The 15,147-nt window shown below is 41.7% G+C and overlaps 1 protein-coding gene across 3 annotated transcripts; it reads right to left on the reverse strand.

The window, feature by feature from the left end:
- Positions 1-2,179: 2,179 nt before the first annotated feature.
- BEX1 (brain expressed X-linked 1) lies at positions 2,180-3,847 on the reverse strand. Of its 3 annotated transcripts, XM_030806942.1 has the most exons (3): positions 3,622-3,847; positions 3,167-3,256; positions 2,180-2,812 (listed from the first exon to the last, which is right to left on the reverse strand). In XM_030806942.1, the coding sequence occupies exon 3, from the start codon at positions 2,805-2,807 to the stop codon at positions 2,430-2,432; it is 378 nt and encodes a 125-aa protein (XP_030662802.1). In that variant the 5' UTR covers positions 2,808-2,812; positions 3,167-3,256; positions 3,622-3,847; the 3' UTR covers positions 2,180-2,429. The 3 variants fall into 3 exon arrangements, with proteins under 3 accessions (XP_030662802.1, XP_003276536.1, XP_030662803.1); XM_003276488.4 differs by lacking the exon at positions 3,167-3,256 and having other exon boundaries at positions 3,622-3,812; XM_030806943.1 differs by lacking the exons at positions 3,167-3,256; positions 3,622-3,847 and adding an exon at positions 3,040-3,094.
- Positions 3,848-15,147: the final 11,300 nt, after the last annotated feature.

Genomic DNA, 15,147 nt, shown 5'->3' on the forward strand with positions numbered 1-15,147 from the left:
CAATTCCTTGCTATATGTGCCTCTCCAACATGGCAGCTTGTTTCATCAAAGCCAGCAAAAGTGGGAGGAAGGAGGAAGGAAGAGAGAGAATGAATCTGCTAGCAAGATGACAATCACAATCTTCTGTAACATAATCACAGAAGTGGCATCCCGTCACTTTTGCTGTATTCTATTGATTAAAAGTAAGATAGTGATTTTACCTACACTCCATAGGAGGGATAATTACACCAAGGCATGAACACTCTATCCAAGGCTAACATGAAATTTACATATCTCAGTTCTGTCAACGGGGATTTTTATGTGCTTCAATTACATTTGTAAGCTCACTGAATAGTTCTTTGGATCTGGATCTGTTGTTAGCTTGTATTTCTTTTTAACATAATCCATGTTAAGAAAAATGCAGTTGAGTACAAAAGAAATCACCTAATATTCCACAAGATAATAAAATTCAAATTGTTATGTAATAAATCTAATGCTTTTTTCATGATCTCATCCTTTACATTTTAATGGTTCCCTGAACTGAATTCAGATATTCACCTTTATATTCTGCAAGTTATTATGGCTTTTAAGAATTGATATCAGCTGGGCGCGGTGGCTCATGCCTGTAATCCCAGCACTTTGGGAGGCCGAGGCGGGCAGATCACAAGGTCAGGAGATCCAGGCCATCCTGGCTAACACGGTGAAACACCATCTCTACTAAAAAATACAAAAAATTAGCCGGGCATGGTGGCGGGTGCCTGTAGTCCCAGCTACTCGGGAGGCTGAGGCAGGAGAATGGCGTGAACCCAGGAGGTGGAGGTGCAACAGAGCGAGATTCCGTCTCAAAAAAAAATAAAAATTGCTATCATAGTAAATATTTACATACCAGTAGCCATTTAGACATTAATGTGCATCAGAATCACCAGGAAAGTTTGCTAAAAACAAAAGTTCTGAAGCCCCATTCAGGGGATCTAGGTTGGGACCCAAGAACTTTGTATGAATCCACATTTTCAAGAAAGTCCCCTGGTGATTCTCACACAGGTGGCAGATTAGCATAGTTTTAGAAACACTGTGACATTACTAAATGAACCCAGTGTTCCTTTAGGAATGGCAAGTAATCTAAGTTACACATCCGAAGTTATTTACTTGTTTAGAAACTGAACCGAGACAAAAACTCAGAGCTCCTGACTCAGTCATTATTAATTTTACTTTGGTTAAGTGCCTGCCTTGTCAGGAAGAAATCATAGCATGACCAACAGACATTTTAATCCTGAGAATAGGAGGTATGCTGGACTAGTGAGACCTACCTTTGAGCACTCTGCTAAACATCTGAAGGGAAAATCTGAGGATGGGAGTCTTGCATAATAGGTGTGGATGGGAGAAAAAACAAGTAAACACAGGTCTCACACAAATGACCTCATTCCAGTCATGTGAAGGAAATGCCACCCCCAACTTATACAAATTCCTGGGTTTACTTACCTGGCTAAGAGATCCAAATTTGATTAGCAAGTATTTTTTTTCCTTTTTTAAGAAAACTTTTAGGTTCCAGGGTACATGTGAAGGTTTGTTACATAGGTGAACTCGTGTCATGGGCTGGGGGTGGGTGGGGGGGGTGGTTGTTGTACAGATTATTTCATTACCCAGGTATTAAGCCCAGCACCTAATAGTTATCTTTTAGGTTCCTCTTCCTCCTCCCACTCTCCACCCCTACAGATCCCAGTGTGTGTTGTTCCCTTTTTTGTTTTCATGAGTTTTCATTTAGCTCCCACTTATAAATGAGAACATGCAGTATTTGGTTTTCTGTTCCTGCATTAGTTTGCTAAGGATAATAGCCTCCAGCTTTATCCATATTCCCACAAGACATGATTTCTTTATTTTTATGGCTGCACAATATTCCATGATGTATATGTACATTTTCTTTATCCAATCTCTCACTGGTGGATATTTATGTTGATTCCATGTCTTTGCTATTGTGAGTAGTGCTGATCAGCAAGTATTTATTAAGTGATTCTACTGCCTTCAAAGGTTATTTAAAAATGTTTCCAATTTTTCTTAAATTACAGAAAATATAAAAAATACACTAACCCATCTCATAGAATGAGTCCCTCTATTAATCCTTTGGTATATTTAATTTCAGTACTTTTCTTTTCATGTCTTAAGTAGATTAATATAAATTTTTAAACAAAAAAGAATATAGAGATTGCTTTTTAAAAGTGCTTTATTAACTTCACAATATATAATGAGCATCTTTCCATGCAATAGGTAAAATTCTTCGGCTAACAAAAATCTTACAGACTGATTCAAAAACACAATATTCAATTAGAAGCTGGTAATAGGAGACCCACGTAAACAAGTGACAGGTAAAGGTTTACAACAAGGGCACATCATGAACATGTAAATTCGAAAGCAGGGGTCTGTCTCCCTAATAACTTTAGGGAAACCATCAGGATTCAGGGCATAAGGCAAAACTCATCGTGATGGTCATGGTGAGGGGGGTCAGTGCTGACTGCCCGCAGACTATGACTCAACTGCTTTTCCCTCAGCTTTTCCATCAGTTGTCTCACCTCCTCCCCAATCCTTTCCATATTCTCCTCTCTCATCCTTGCCTGTGGTTCTCCAAGCCTATGCATCATATCCCATCTGTACTGCAGGATGGGCTGCCTAACGCGGAACCGCCTACGATTTCCTCTAGGCACACAGTATTCACCAACATCCAAAGGGAGGGCCAAGGGCTCCCCTTTATTAGCAACTTGCTCCTTTTCTTCATTTTCTTGGTTGGCATTTTCCATGCTGAGACTGTTCACTGCTCGTTTCTCTTTGGACTCCATTACTCCTAGGAGACAAAAGGAGAGAGAAGGGGCTGAACAGCTGGTGAACGCTTCAGTACCGAGGACAGAGGCACGGCTACTCATTTTTCAGGATTCCGCGTCATGGCTATCAACATGTTTTGTTTTGTTTAATTTCACGTTTCCCACCAGAGACGCTTCGTGCGCCCACTAGGGGGCCCCCATTCGAGCCCCCCCACCTCTCGTGTCTTCCCCTCCCTGCCCCCAAACCCACCATTTTCCCTACAGATCCATCCCTAGATCTCGGCAGGCACCAAAATGGAGGACGGGAGATGGGGGAGCTGGGAGGGGACCTCCGACTGGACTCTGCACCCGCCCCCACCACCGTCCCTCGCACTGACCTGGGCCTATCCTTGCAGTCTCCTCCTTCTCCCGATTCTCGCCGCGAGGTGCGCCGCCGGGACACTTGGCCCCTCAGACCTACAGACGGGCTGGGGTGTAGGGAGGAGGGTGGTGCTGCAGCGGAACGCTAGCTCCTTCCCCGCCCAGGGCCCTCCTCACTGCCAGCGCCTCGCGTCTCCCGCCCTCCGCTCCCACCCTTGGCCGCCCCGCCCCCCATGGTGTTCACCGTTTTCCTGCAAGGACTCGGGAATGGTTTTCCATTGCTCTTGGTTGCTCTGCTGCCCCTGGAGCCCCAGTCGCCACTGCTTCCCCACCCCAGGGGACCACTATGTTCCCAAGAATGTTGGGGTGTGGAGAAAGCTGGCGGGGACCCCCTGCGCTGTTCTGTGCGCGTCGGGGGGTTCGGTGAGCCGCTGCTGGCCTAGCCAGGGCGCTCGGGCCCCGGGGCCCTTACCTGCTCCGCTTTCCCCCGGGCCGGATGCCAGCCCGCCGAGCGCAGGGCAGCGGGGAGCTGGTAGCCAGACACGAGTGACGACTGCACAGAAGGCTGCGTAGCTCTGCAGCTCCCGGTCACGTGAGGGCCGTGCGTCACCGCCAAGCTCACCCTCCTTCTCACCAACCCCCACAGGCCGGCGGCCAGTCAACTGGTACTCCCCCCTTGGAACACACAGACACCCCCCTCCTCCCGTCTGTGCGCGGTGCCCCAGTGCGCACAGCCCCGTCACTCATCTCCGTCCTCTCCAATCTGAGGGCCCACAAGTGGCATCATCGCTTTGCGATTGGAGTTTACCCATCTTCGGTTACTTGGGAGGGTCTGTACCCTTCCTTTCCCCCACCCCAAACCCCCTTCCCCTGGCCTTGGCCTTTTCTGCTTTCTCTCCTCCTCTCCCTGGCTGTGTATATGCTTCCTAATAATTTCTCTTTATTTCCTTTTTAAAAATCAGCGTGCCTCACAAAATTGAAAATAATCAAATTTTATTTTTGAAAGAAACACTTCAACCTGGGAAAGTAATATATATATACATAGTTTATGTTCATCTGTGGCACACAGAAAACATTTTCTCTGGGCTCCACACCATCATTTTTAGAGCATTCTCACTTGTTTGAAAATTTTATGGAAAAAAAGGAGAGAAAATTTTCCTGAACACAGTTGGTGTTTTCAAAATAATCTGTGAAGTAAATCTTCAGGAAACAGTTCTGTTGTCAGATCTTGGCCATTTTATGTAAATAATCTACCTTTTTATCCTTCTGGGACAAATTTCAAGTTTTATTAATAAACATTTCTATTTTATTCTATTATAATAAACATTCATTAAATATGAAAAAACATTTGCTGACAACTAATGCCATCTGCTACAATTAGTGGCCATGACTGTTGATGGTTTGAAGACTTAAGCAAATGGAAGAGCTGTGAGGCCAAGGCAGGTTGAGTGATGCAGAGATAGAGCATCCCTGCCCTGACAAGAGGTTGGGAAGGTGCTGGTCTTCCACTGTTATATTCCAGAGCTTCTTAATTCCTACGTTCAGACTCCTAATTCTGTTGCTTATTCCAAAAATATAGATGGACAGGTGACCAAAGTGGTGACCTTAATATATCACTTTGGCTCCTTCCCTCTATTTCTTCCCCAAATTCCCACCTAATGATTCACTTCTCAGCATAGTTGGGAGGTCTCTTCCCATTCTGGAAACCAGAATAGGGCTTTTCTACAGCTCTGTGATGAGAAATTCCAAGAAAAGCCTAAAAGTAATTGAGGAGGTGGGAGGAGTGGGGAGCAGTTCTCAAACCTGCCTGCTCTCTCCTCTTTTTCACCCACCCCAGGGAAAAGCCTCTTGGGGACATTTTTGCTATCTCTCACCTGGCTTTTGTAGTGCAGAATACTGAGACCCTCACCCTGACTGTCTCACCTCCAGGTCACCCAGAAGAGCCTAGTCTTGCTGCAGGGTCACTATCTGCCAGTCCATACCCACTCTGATACCTCTTCATTTATGCTAGCGCCTGAGGAACACTCTCCACTGACCATTCTTATTACACTTGGCTTTCTCAACTCAGAAGCCTGTGGAAGCCCTTAATACTACTATTTCTTCTTTTTCTTCTTCTTTCTTCCTTCTTCCTTCTTCTCTCTTCTTCTTCTTTTCTTCCTCTGTCTCTCTCCCTCTCTCAGTCTCTCTCTCTCATCACTTCTCACCTTAGACATGTTTATTTTCCTTTGTTTTCTACCTTAGTACTCACCCATTGAGCAACCCAGAAATGTGGCTATTGTCCTTGAATCACTCTACATTGTCCCTCATATTCAAATAATAACCAAGTCTGGTTAAGTCTCAATTTATATATATGTATATATACACATATATGTGTATATATGTGTATATATACATATATGTGTATATATGTGTATATATGTATATATGTGTATATATACACATATGTGTATATATACATATATTTGTATATATACGTATATGTGTATATATGTATATATACATATATGTGTATGTGTATATGTACATATATGTGTATATATGTATATATATACACATATATGTGTATATATGTATATATGTATATATATACACATATATGTGTATATATGTATATATATACATATATGTGTATATATGTATATATATACATATGTGTATATATGTGTATATATGTATATATGTGTATATACATGTATATATATGTGTATATACATGTATATATATGTATACATATATATATACACACACACACACATATATATATATATATATGTATATATTTAGATGGAGACTCACTCTGTCAGCCAGGCTGGAGTGCAGTGGCGCGATCTTGGTTCACTACAACCTCTGCCTCCCAGGTTCAAGGGATACTCCTGCCTCAGCCTCCAGAGTAGCTGGGACTACAGGTGCACGCCACCATGCCCAGCCAATTTTTATTTTTATTTTTAGTAGAGACGGGGTTTCAGCCATGTTAGCCCCGCTGGTCTCAAACTCCTGACCTTAGGTGATCCGCCAACCTCGGCCTCCTGAGTGCTGGGATTACAGGTGTGAGCTACCGCACCTGGCCTCAATTTATATCTTTTAAAAACAACTTTATGGAGATACAATTTGCAATCCATAAGATTGCCCATTTAAAGTGTAAAATTCAATGGTTTTTAGTATATTCATAGATACATGCAACCATCACCACAGTCAACTTTAGGATATTTTCGTCACCTCAAAAAGCGACCTCCTATTCTTTTGCTATCACTCTCCTATTCCCCCATCCTCTTCATACCAAAGCAACTACTAATATGTTTTCTGTCTATAGATTTCCCTATTTTGACATTTCATATGAATGAAATTGTATAATATGTATTCTTTGGAAATTGGATTTTTTATTTAGCATGATGTTTTCAAGCTTTATGATTCCAATATGATTACTCATATAAAGAATTGCCAAACTATTTTCCAAAGTGGCTGAATATTTTACATTCCTACCAGTAGTGTATGACGGTTTTGATTTCTCCACATTCTTGTCAACATTCGTTATTATTTGAAATTTTGATTCCAACCATTTTAGTGGGGGTGAAGTGGTATATCATGGTGGTTTTGATGTGCATATCCTTGATGACTAATAATGTGGTGCATCTTTTCATGTGCTTATTGGTCATTTGTATATCCTCCTTGGATCAATGTCTATTCAGATCTTTGCGCACTTTTTATTTGAGTTATTTTTCTTTTTATTATTGAGGTGCAAGAGTTTTTATATATTCTAGACAGAAACCCCTCACTACATATATGATTTGCAGATATTTTAGCCCATTCTGTGGATTTTTTAATCAGTTTCATAATGGTGCCTTTTGAAACACAATGGTGTTTGGCCAGGCACGGTGGCTTATGCCTGTAATTCCAGCAATTTGGGAGGCCAAGGCAGGCGAATCACTTGAAGTCAGGAGTTTGAGACCAGCCTGGCCAGCATGGTGAAACCCTGTCTCTACTAAAAATACAAAAAAATTAACCAGGTGTGGCAGCATCTGCCTGTAGTCCCAGCTACTCAGGAGGCTGAGGCAGGAGAATCACTTGAACCTGGGAGGTGGAGGTTGCAGTGAGCCGAGATTGCACCACTGCACTCCAGCCTGAGCCACAGAGCGAGACTCTTGTCTCAAAAGAACAACAAAAAAAAGAAACACAATAGTTTTTAATTTTGATGAAGTCTAGATTATCTTTTTCTTTGCTGCTCCTGGTATTGTTGTCATATCTAAGAGTCTTTTGAATTCAAGAGTCATTTGAATCTAAGAATCCTTTGTAATCCAAGGTCACAAATATTTATCCCTATATTTTCCTCCAAGAGTTTTATAGTTCTAGCTCTTCCATTTAGGTCTTTGACCCAGTTTGAATTAGTTTTTTATAAAGCGGGAGGTAAGAGTGTAACTTCATTCTTTTATATGTGGCTATCCAGTTGGCCCAGCACCATTTGTTGAAAAGACTATTATTTCTCCACTGAATTGTCTTGGAACACTTGTCAAAATTCAGTTGAGATTAGCCACATAGTTTTACTTTTGGACTCTCGAAACAATTCAATTGGCCGGGCATGGTGGCTCACACCTGTAATCCCAACACTTTGGGAGGCCAAGCGGGGCAGATCACTTGAGGTCAGGAGTTTGAGACCAGCCTGGGCAACATGGCAAAACCCCGTTTCTACTAAAAAAAAAATAGAAAAATTAGCCGGGAGTAGTGGCACGTGCCTGTAGTCCTAGCTACTCAGGAGGCTGAGACAGTAGAATCACTTGAACCCAGGCGGTGGAGGTTGCAGTGAGCTGAGATCGTGCCACTGCACCCCAGCCCGGGTGACAGAATGAGACTCTGTCTCAAAAAAGTAAATAAATAAAATAAAAGCTAGAAATTATTAAATGTAGTGAAGAAGGCATGTCGAAAGCCAAAATGGGGCCAGGTGTGGTGCCTCACGCCTGTAATTCCAGCACTTTGGGAGGCCAAGGTAGGCAGATCACAAGGTCAGGAGTTTGAGACCAGCCTTGCCAACATGGTGAAACCCCGCCTCTACTAAAAATACAAACATTAGCCAGGCGTGGTGGCGTGTGCCTGTAATCCTAGCTACTCGGGAGGCTGAGGCAGGAGAATCGCTTGAACCCGGGAGGTGGAGGTTGCAGTGAGCCTGGACTGTTCCAGTGCACTCTAGCCTGGGCAAAAAAAAAGGCGAAACATCCTTATTGCTAATATGGAGAAAGTTTTAGTGGTCTGAATAATAGATCAAACCAGCCACAACACTCCCTTAAGCCAAAGCCTAATGCAGAGCAAGGCGTTAACTCTCTTCAGTTGTGTGAAGGTTGAGAGAGGTGAAGAAGGTGCAGAAGAAAAGTTTGAATCTAGCAGAGGCTGGTTCATGAAGTTTGAGAAAAGACGTTATCTCCATAACATAACAGCACAAGGTAAAACAGCAAGTGCTGATATAGAAGCTACAGCAAGTGCTGATATAGAAGCTACAGCAAGTTACCCAGAAGCTTTAGCAAAGATAATTGGTGAAGGTGGCTACACTAAATGACAAATGTTCAATGTAGATGAAACAACCTTCCATTGGAAGAAGATGCTATCTAATGCTTTCATAGCTAGTGAGAAGTCAATGCATGACTTCAAAGCTTTAAAGAACAGACTCACTCTCCTTTGTTAGGGGCTTATGCAGCTGGTGACCTTAAGTTGAAGCCAATGCTCATTGACCATTCTGAATATCCTAGGGTCCTAAAGAATTTGCTAAATCCACTCTACTTGTGCTCTAGAAATGGAACAACCAACCAAGCCTGGATGACAGCATATATGTTTACAGCATGGTTTATTGAATATTTTAAATTAACTACTGAGACCTATTGCTCAGTAAAAAAGATTCCTTTCAAAATATTACTGCTTATTGACAATGTACCTAGTTACTGAAGAGCTCTGATGAAGATGTGCAAAGTGATCACTGTTGTTTTCATACCTGCAAATACAGCATCCATTTTTCAGCCCATGGATCAAGAAGTAATTTCGACTTTCAAGGTTTATTATTTAAGAAATACATTTCATAAGACAATAGCTGCCATAGATAGTGATTCCTCTGATGGATTAAGGCAAAGTAAATTGACAATCTTCTGGAAGGGATTCATCATTCTAAATGCTATTAACATTTCTGAATCATGGGAGGAGATCAAAATATCAACATTAACAGGAGCTTGGAAGAAGTTGATTCCAATTATCATGGATTACTTTGAGGGTTTCAAGACTTCAGTAGACGAAGTCACTGCGGATATGGTGGAAATAGCAAGAGAACTAGAATTAGAAGTAGAGCCTGGGCCGGGCACGGTGGCTCATGCCTGTAATCCCAGCACTTTGGGAGGCTGAGGTGGGCAGATCACGAGGTCAGGAGTTTGAGACCAGCCTGACCAACATGGTGAAACCATGTCTCTACTAAAAATACAAAAATTAGCCAGGCGTGGTGGCACGCGCCTGTAATCCCAGCTATTCAGGAGGCTGAGGCAGGAAAATCGCTTGAACCCAGGAGGTGGAGGTTTCACTGAGCCAACATCACACCACTGCACTCCAGTTTGGGTGACAGAGCAAGACTCCATCTCAAAAAATATGTAGAGAGAGAGCCTCAAGATGTGAATAAACTGCTGCAATGTTATGATAAAACTTAAATTGATGAGGAGTTGTTTCTTATGGATGAGCAAAGAAAGTGGTTTCTCAAGATGGAATCTATTCCTGGTGAAGATGCTGTGAACAATGTTGAAATGACAACAAAGGATTTAAAATATGCCATAAACTTAGTTGATACAGCAATGGCAACGTTTGAGAAGACTGATTCCAATTTTGAAAGAAGTTCTACTGTGGGTAAATGCTGTCAAACAGCATCACATGCTACAGAGAAATCTTTCATGTAAGGCAGAGTCAATCAATGGAGCAACAACTTCACTGTTGGCTGGGCGTGGTGGCTCACACCTGTAATCCCAGCACTTTGGGAGGCCAAGGTGGGCGAATCACGAGGTCAGGAGATCAAGACCACCCTGGCTAGTACAGTGAAACCCCGTCTCTCCTAAAAATACAAAAAATTAGCCAGGCATGGTGGTGGGTGCCTGTAGTCCCAGCTACTTGGGAGGCTGAGGCAGGAGAATGGTGTGAAACCAGGAGGCGGAGCTTGAGTGAGCAGAGATCATGCCACTGCACTCCAGCCTGGGCGAGAGAGCGAGACTCCGTCTCAAAAAAAAAAAAAAAGCTTCATTGTTGTCTTTTTTTAAATGTAAGAGTCAGGGGTCTCACTAGGTTGACCAGGCTGGACTCAAACTCCTGCAGTCAAGGGATACTCTCTCCTCAGCCTCCCAGGTGTCTGGGACTACAGGCATGTGCCGCTTCACCCAGCCATTGTTGCATTATTTTAGCAGATTGCCACAGCCAACCCAATCTTCAGCAGCCGTCACCCTGATCAATAAGCAGCCGTTAACATTGAGGTAAGACCATTTATCCTTTCAGCAAAAAGATTATGACTCACTGAAGGCTCGGATGATCATTAGCATTTTTTAGCAATAAAATATTTTAAAAATTAGGCTATTTACATTTTTCTTTTTTCTTTTTTTTTTTTTTTTTTCTGAGATGGAGTCTCGCTCTGTCCCCAGGCTGGAGTGTAGTGGCGTGATCTCGGCTCACTGTAAGCTCCACCTCCCGGGTTCATGCCATTCTCCTGCCTCAGCCTCCCAAGTAGCTGGGACTACAGGCACCCACCACCACGCCCAGCTAATTTTTTGTATTTTTAGTAGAGACAGGGTTTCACCATGTTAGCCAGGATGGTCTCGATCTCTTGACCTCGTGATTCACCCGCCTCAGCCTCCCAAAGTGCTGGGATTACAGGCATGAGCCACCACGCCCAGCCTTCATTTTTCTAAACATAATGCTATTGCACACTTAATAGACTATAGTGCAGTGTAAATATAACTTTTTGAAATAATTTCAAAGGCATTACAAGAAAACTATAGAACAGTACCCCTTATGGATACTGATGCAAATATCTTCAACAAAATACTTGCAAGCTAAATTCAACAGGATATTAAAAGGTTATACGTGATGACCAAGTGGGATTTATTCCTGGAATACAAGTGTGCTTCAACATATAAAAATCAAGTAATGTAATGTACCACATTAACAGAATGAAGGGGGAAAATGCACATAATTATCTCAATTAATTTAGAAAAAGCATTTGACAAAACTTATACCCTTTCACAATTGAAAACACTCAATAAACTAGGAATAGAAGGAAATTATATTAACATAATAAAGGCCATATATGAAAAACCCATGAGTAAAATCATACTCAGTGGTGAGAGACTGAAAGTTTTTCCTCTAAGATTAGAATAAGAAAATAATGCCCATGCATGCCACTTCCATTCAACACAGTACTGGAAGTCCTAGCCAGAACAATTAAGCAAGCAAAATAAGTAAAAGGCATTCAAGTTATACAAGAAATAACATTAGTTAGTTCTGTTTGCAGTTGAAATAATTTTATATGTGGAAAACCCTAAAGACTCCACCAAAAAACTGTGAGAAGTAATAAATGAATTCAGCAACGCTGATGGATACAAAATCAATACACAAGGCTGGGTGTAGTGACTCATTCCTGTAATCCCAGCACTTTGGGAGGCTGAGGTGAGAGGATTGCTTGAGGCCATGAGTTTCAGACCAGCCTGGGCAATATAGCAAGACTCTGATCTACAAAAAATTGTTTTAAAAATTAGCCATCTGTGGTGGTGCATGCCTATAGTCCTAGCTACTCAGGAGGCTGAAACAGGAGGATTGTCTGAGTGCAGGAGTTCAAGGTTACAGTGAGCTATGATCACACCACTGCACTCCAGCCTGAGTGACAGAGTGAAACTCTGTCTCTTAAAAAAAAAATTATTTACATTTCTATACACTAACAGTGAGCAATCTGAAAGAATAATTAAAAAACAATTTCATTCAAAATACTTATGTTTAAACTTAACCAAGGAAGCAAGAGACTTGTACACTAAAAACTACAAAATGTTACTGAAAGAAATTTAAGAAGACAAATAAATGCAAAGACATCCTGTGTTCATGGATTAGAAGACATTGTATTGTTAAAATATTAATACTACCCAAAGTGATCTATGGACTCAGTGCAATCCCTATCAAAATCACAATGATGTTCTTGCAGAAATCAAAATCCTAAAATTCATATGGAAACTCAAAGGACCCGATTAGCCAAAACAATCTTGAAAAAGAATAAAGTTTGAAGTCTCCCACATCCTGATTTCAAAGCTTAATACAATGCTACAGTAATCAAAACAGTGGTACTGGCAGAATGACAGACATGTAAACAAATAGAATTGGTAGTCTAAAAACAAATCCTGGCATAAACGGTCAAATGCTTTTCAACAGGGTGCAAAGACTGTCCAATGAGGAAAATACAGTCTTTTCAACAAATGTTGTTGGTATAACTGGATATCCACACAGAAAAGAATTAAGCTTTGCCCTTACATTATACCATATACAAAATTAACTCAAAATGGATGAAAGACCAAAATATAAGAGCTAAAAGCATGAAACTCTTAGCAGAAGACACAGGGACAAGCCTCATAATATTGGATTTCACAATGATTCCTTGGATATGACACTAGAGGAACAGGAAACAAAAGAAAATAACAGATAAATTGTACTACATCAAAATGAAAGACTTTTGTGCATCAGAGGATGTAGCAATGGAATGAAAAGGGAAAATATTTTCAAATCATGTATCTGATAAGAGATTAATATCTAGAAAATATAAAGAACTCCTACAGCTCAGCAAAAACAACAGAAAACAACCCAATTCAAAAATGGGCAAAGGACTTAGACATTTCTCCAAAGAAGATATACAAGTAGCAATAAACACATCAAAGATTTTAAGTGTGTTTTGGATAAAGAGCCAAGAGTGTGGCTGGATACCTTTTGCTAAAGACATTTAATGTGTGATTAATAAGTCCAATCAATCCTCTCAGCTGAATCGAGGAAAAATATACAGTATCCAGAAAGAATCTGTGGATAACCCTCTTGTCTGATGGTATGGATCCCTTTGACACACACAGGAGACCCACAAGGTTTTTTTTAGAAGAACGTTATACCACTAAAAACAATGCCAGTTTGACCTGAAGAAAACAAAAAAAGGGAAAAATGAAAGAAAGCTGACATCTAGGATTCTACAGGCAGTAAAAAGGATGATAGAGTTACTTGACCGTTAACATCTGACATCCTTTAAGATAAAGGAGGAATGACTCAGAGGGCAGAGGCATGGATACAGAGGAGGAGGTCAGTAGAGCAGTGATGACTTTGTGGCCCAGACAATAAAGTGTCAAGCCACAGAGGGTAATTCTCAGGCCTTGAAACCCGGCCAGGTTTGTTTTCTGTTTTTTTGAGGCAGAATCTCACTCTGTCGCCCAGGCTGAAGTGCAATGATGTGATTTTGGCTCAGTGCAACCTCCACCTCCCAGGGTTCAAGCAATTCTCCTGCCTCAGCCTCCCGAGTAGCTGGGATTACAGGCACCTGCCACCACGCCCGGCTGATTTTTGTATTTTTAGTAGAGATAGGGTTTCACCATGTTGGTCAGGCTGGTCTAAATTCCAGACCTCAAGTGATCCACCTGCCTCAGCCTCCCAAAGTGCTGGGATTATAGGTTTGAGCCACTGCGCCCAGCAAAACCCTGCTAGGTTTCGAACATGCTTGAATCAGTGACTGCTTTTATTATTTCATATTCTCCCCTTCAGAATGGGGATGTGTATTCTATACCTGTCCTGCCAATGAATTTTGGAAGCAGGTAGCTTGTTTTCTGGTTTTACAAGTCCACAGATGGAAAGGAATTTTGCCCCTACATGGTTCATAGATCAGATTTCACTCATACCCGATTTAGATGATGAGATTTGGGACTTTTTGAGTTGATGGTATTTAGACAGGATATTTGACTTACAGTTGATACCAGAATGCATTAACTTTTGGATATGGTGGGATGGGGTGAATGTATTTTTCACATTAGATGGATAGGAATTTTCAGGGGCCAGAGGGCACAATGTAGGAGGCTGAAGAGTGGCCTCCAAAAGATATGTCCACCTGGAACTTCAGAATGGGACTTTATTTGGAATAAATGTCTTTGTGGATATTAATGTAGGGATCTAGATATGAAATTACCCTGGATTAGGGTGAACTATAAATCCAGTGAGTGACTTTGAAAGGGGAAGAAGACCCTGAAAAAAAGACAATGTGAAGATGGAGGCAGAGATACCAGCTACGCTGCCACAAGCTAAAAATCAGCAGCAACCAGAAGCTGGAAGAGGCAAGGAAGGATTCTCCGCCAGAGCCTTTGGATGGAGCATGGCCCTACTGGCACCTTGATTTTGGATTTCTGGCCTCCAGAACTGTGAGAAAAGAAATCTGTGCAGTTTTAAACCACCTAGTTTGTGGTACTTTATTATGGCAGCTCTAGGAAACTACTACATCAATACAGACACGATTCCCCACATGCACATGTGCGTGCACACACACAATGTTATTTTTCTGAAAATAAGTTTTTAGCTTTTTCTTCTAAATTGCCATCTTATCTCAATGACTGCAGTTATGTTTTTGTAGTTATTATGGTTGGATAGCTTTTCATAGATTTTGGGGGACCATTGCAATTGCTTTTTATTTTTTATTTTTAAATTATTATTATTATTATTTTGGAGACAGGGTTTTGCTCTGTCACCCAGCCTGGAGTGCAGTAGTGCAATCTCAGCTCAGTGCAACCTCCGTTTCCTGGGTTCAAGTGATTCTCCTGCCTCAGCCTCCCGAGTAGCTGGGACTACAGGCATGCATCACCATACCCGGCTAATTTTTGTAGTTTTAGTAGAGACAAGGTTTTACCATTTTGGTCAGGCTGGTCTCGAACACCTGACAAGTGATCTGCCTGCCTCAGCCTCCCAAAGTGCTGGGATTACAGGCTTGAGCCACCGTGCC

The sequence above is a fragment of the Nomascus leucogenys genome, chromosome X (assembly GCF_006542625.1).
Source record: "Nomascus leucogenys isolate Asia chromosome X, Asia_NLE_v1, whole genome shotgun sequence".
NCBI lineage: Eukaryota > Metazoa > Chordata > Mammalia > Primates > Hylobatidae > Nomascus > Nomascus leucogenys.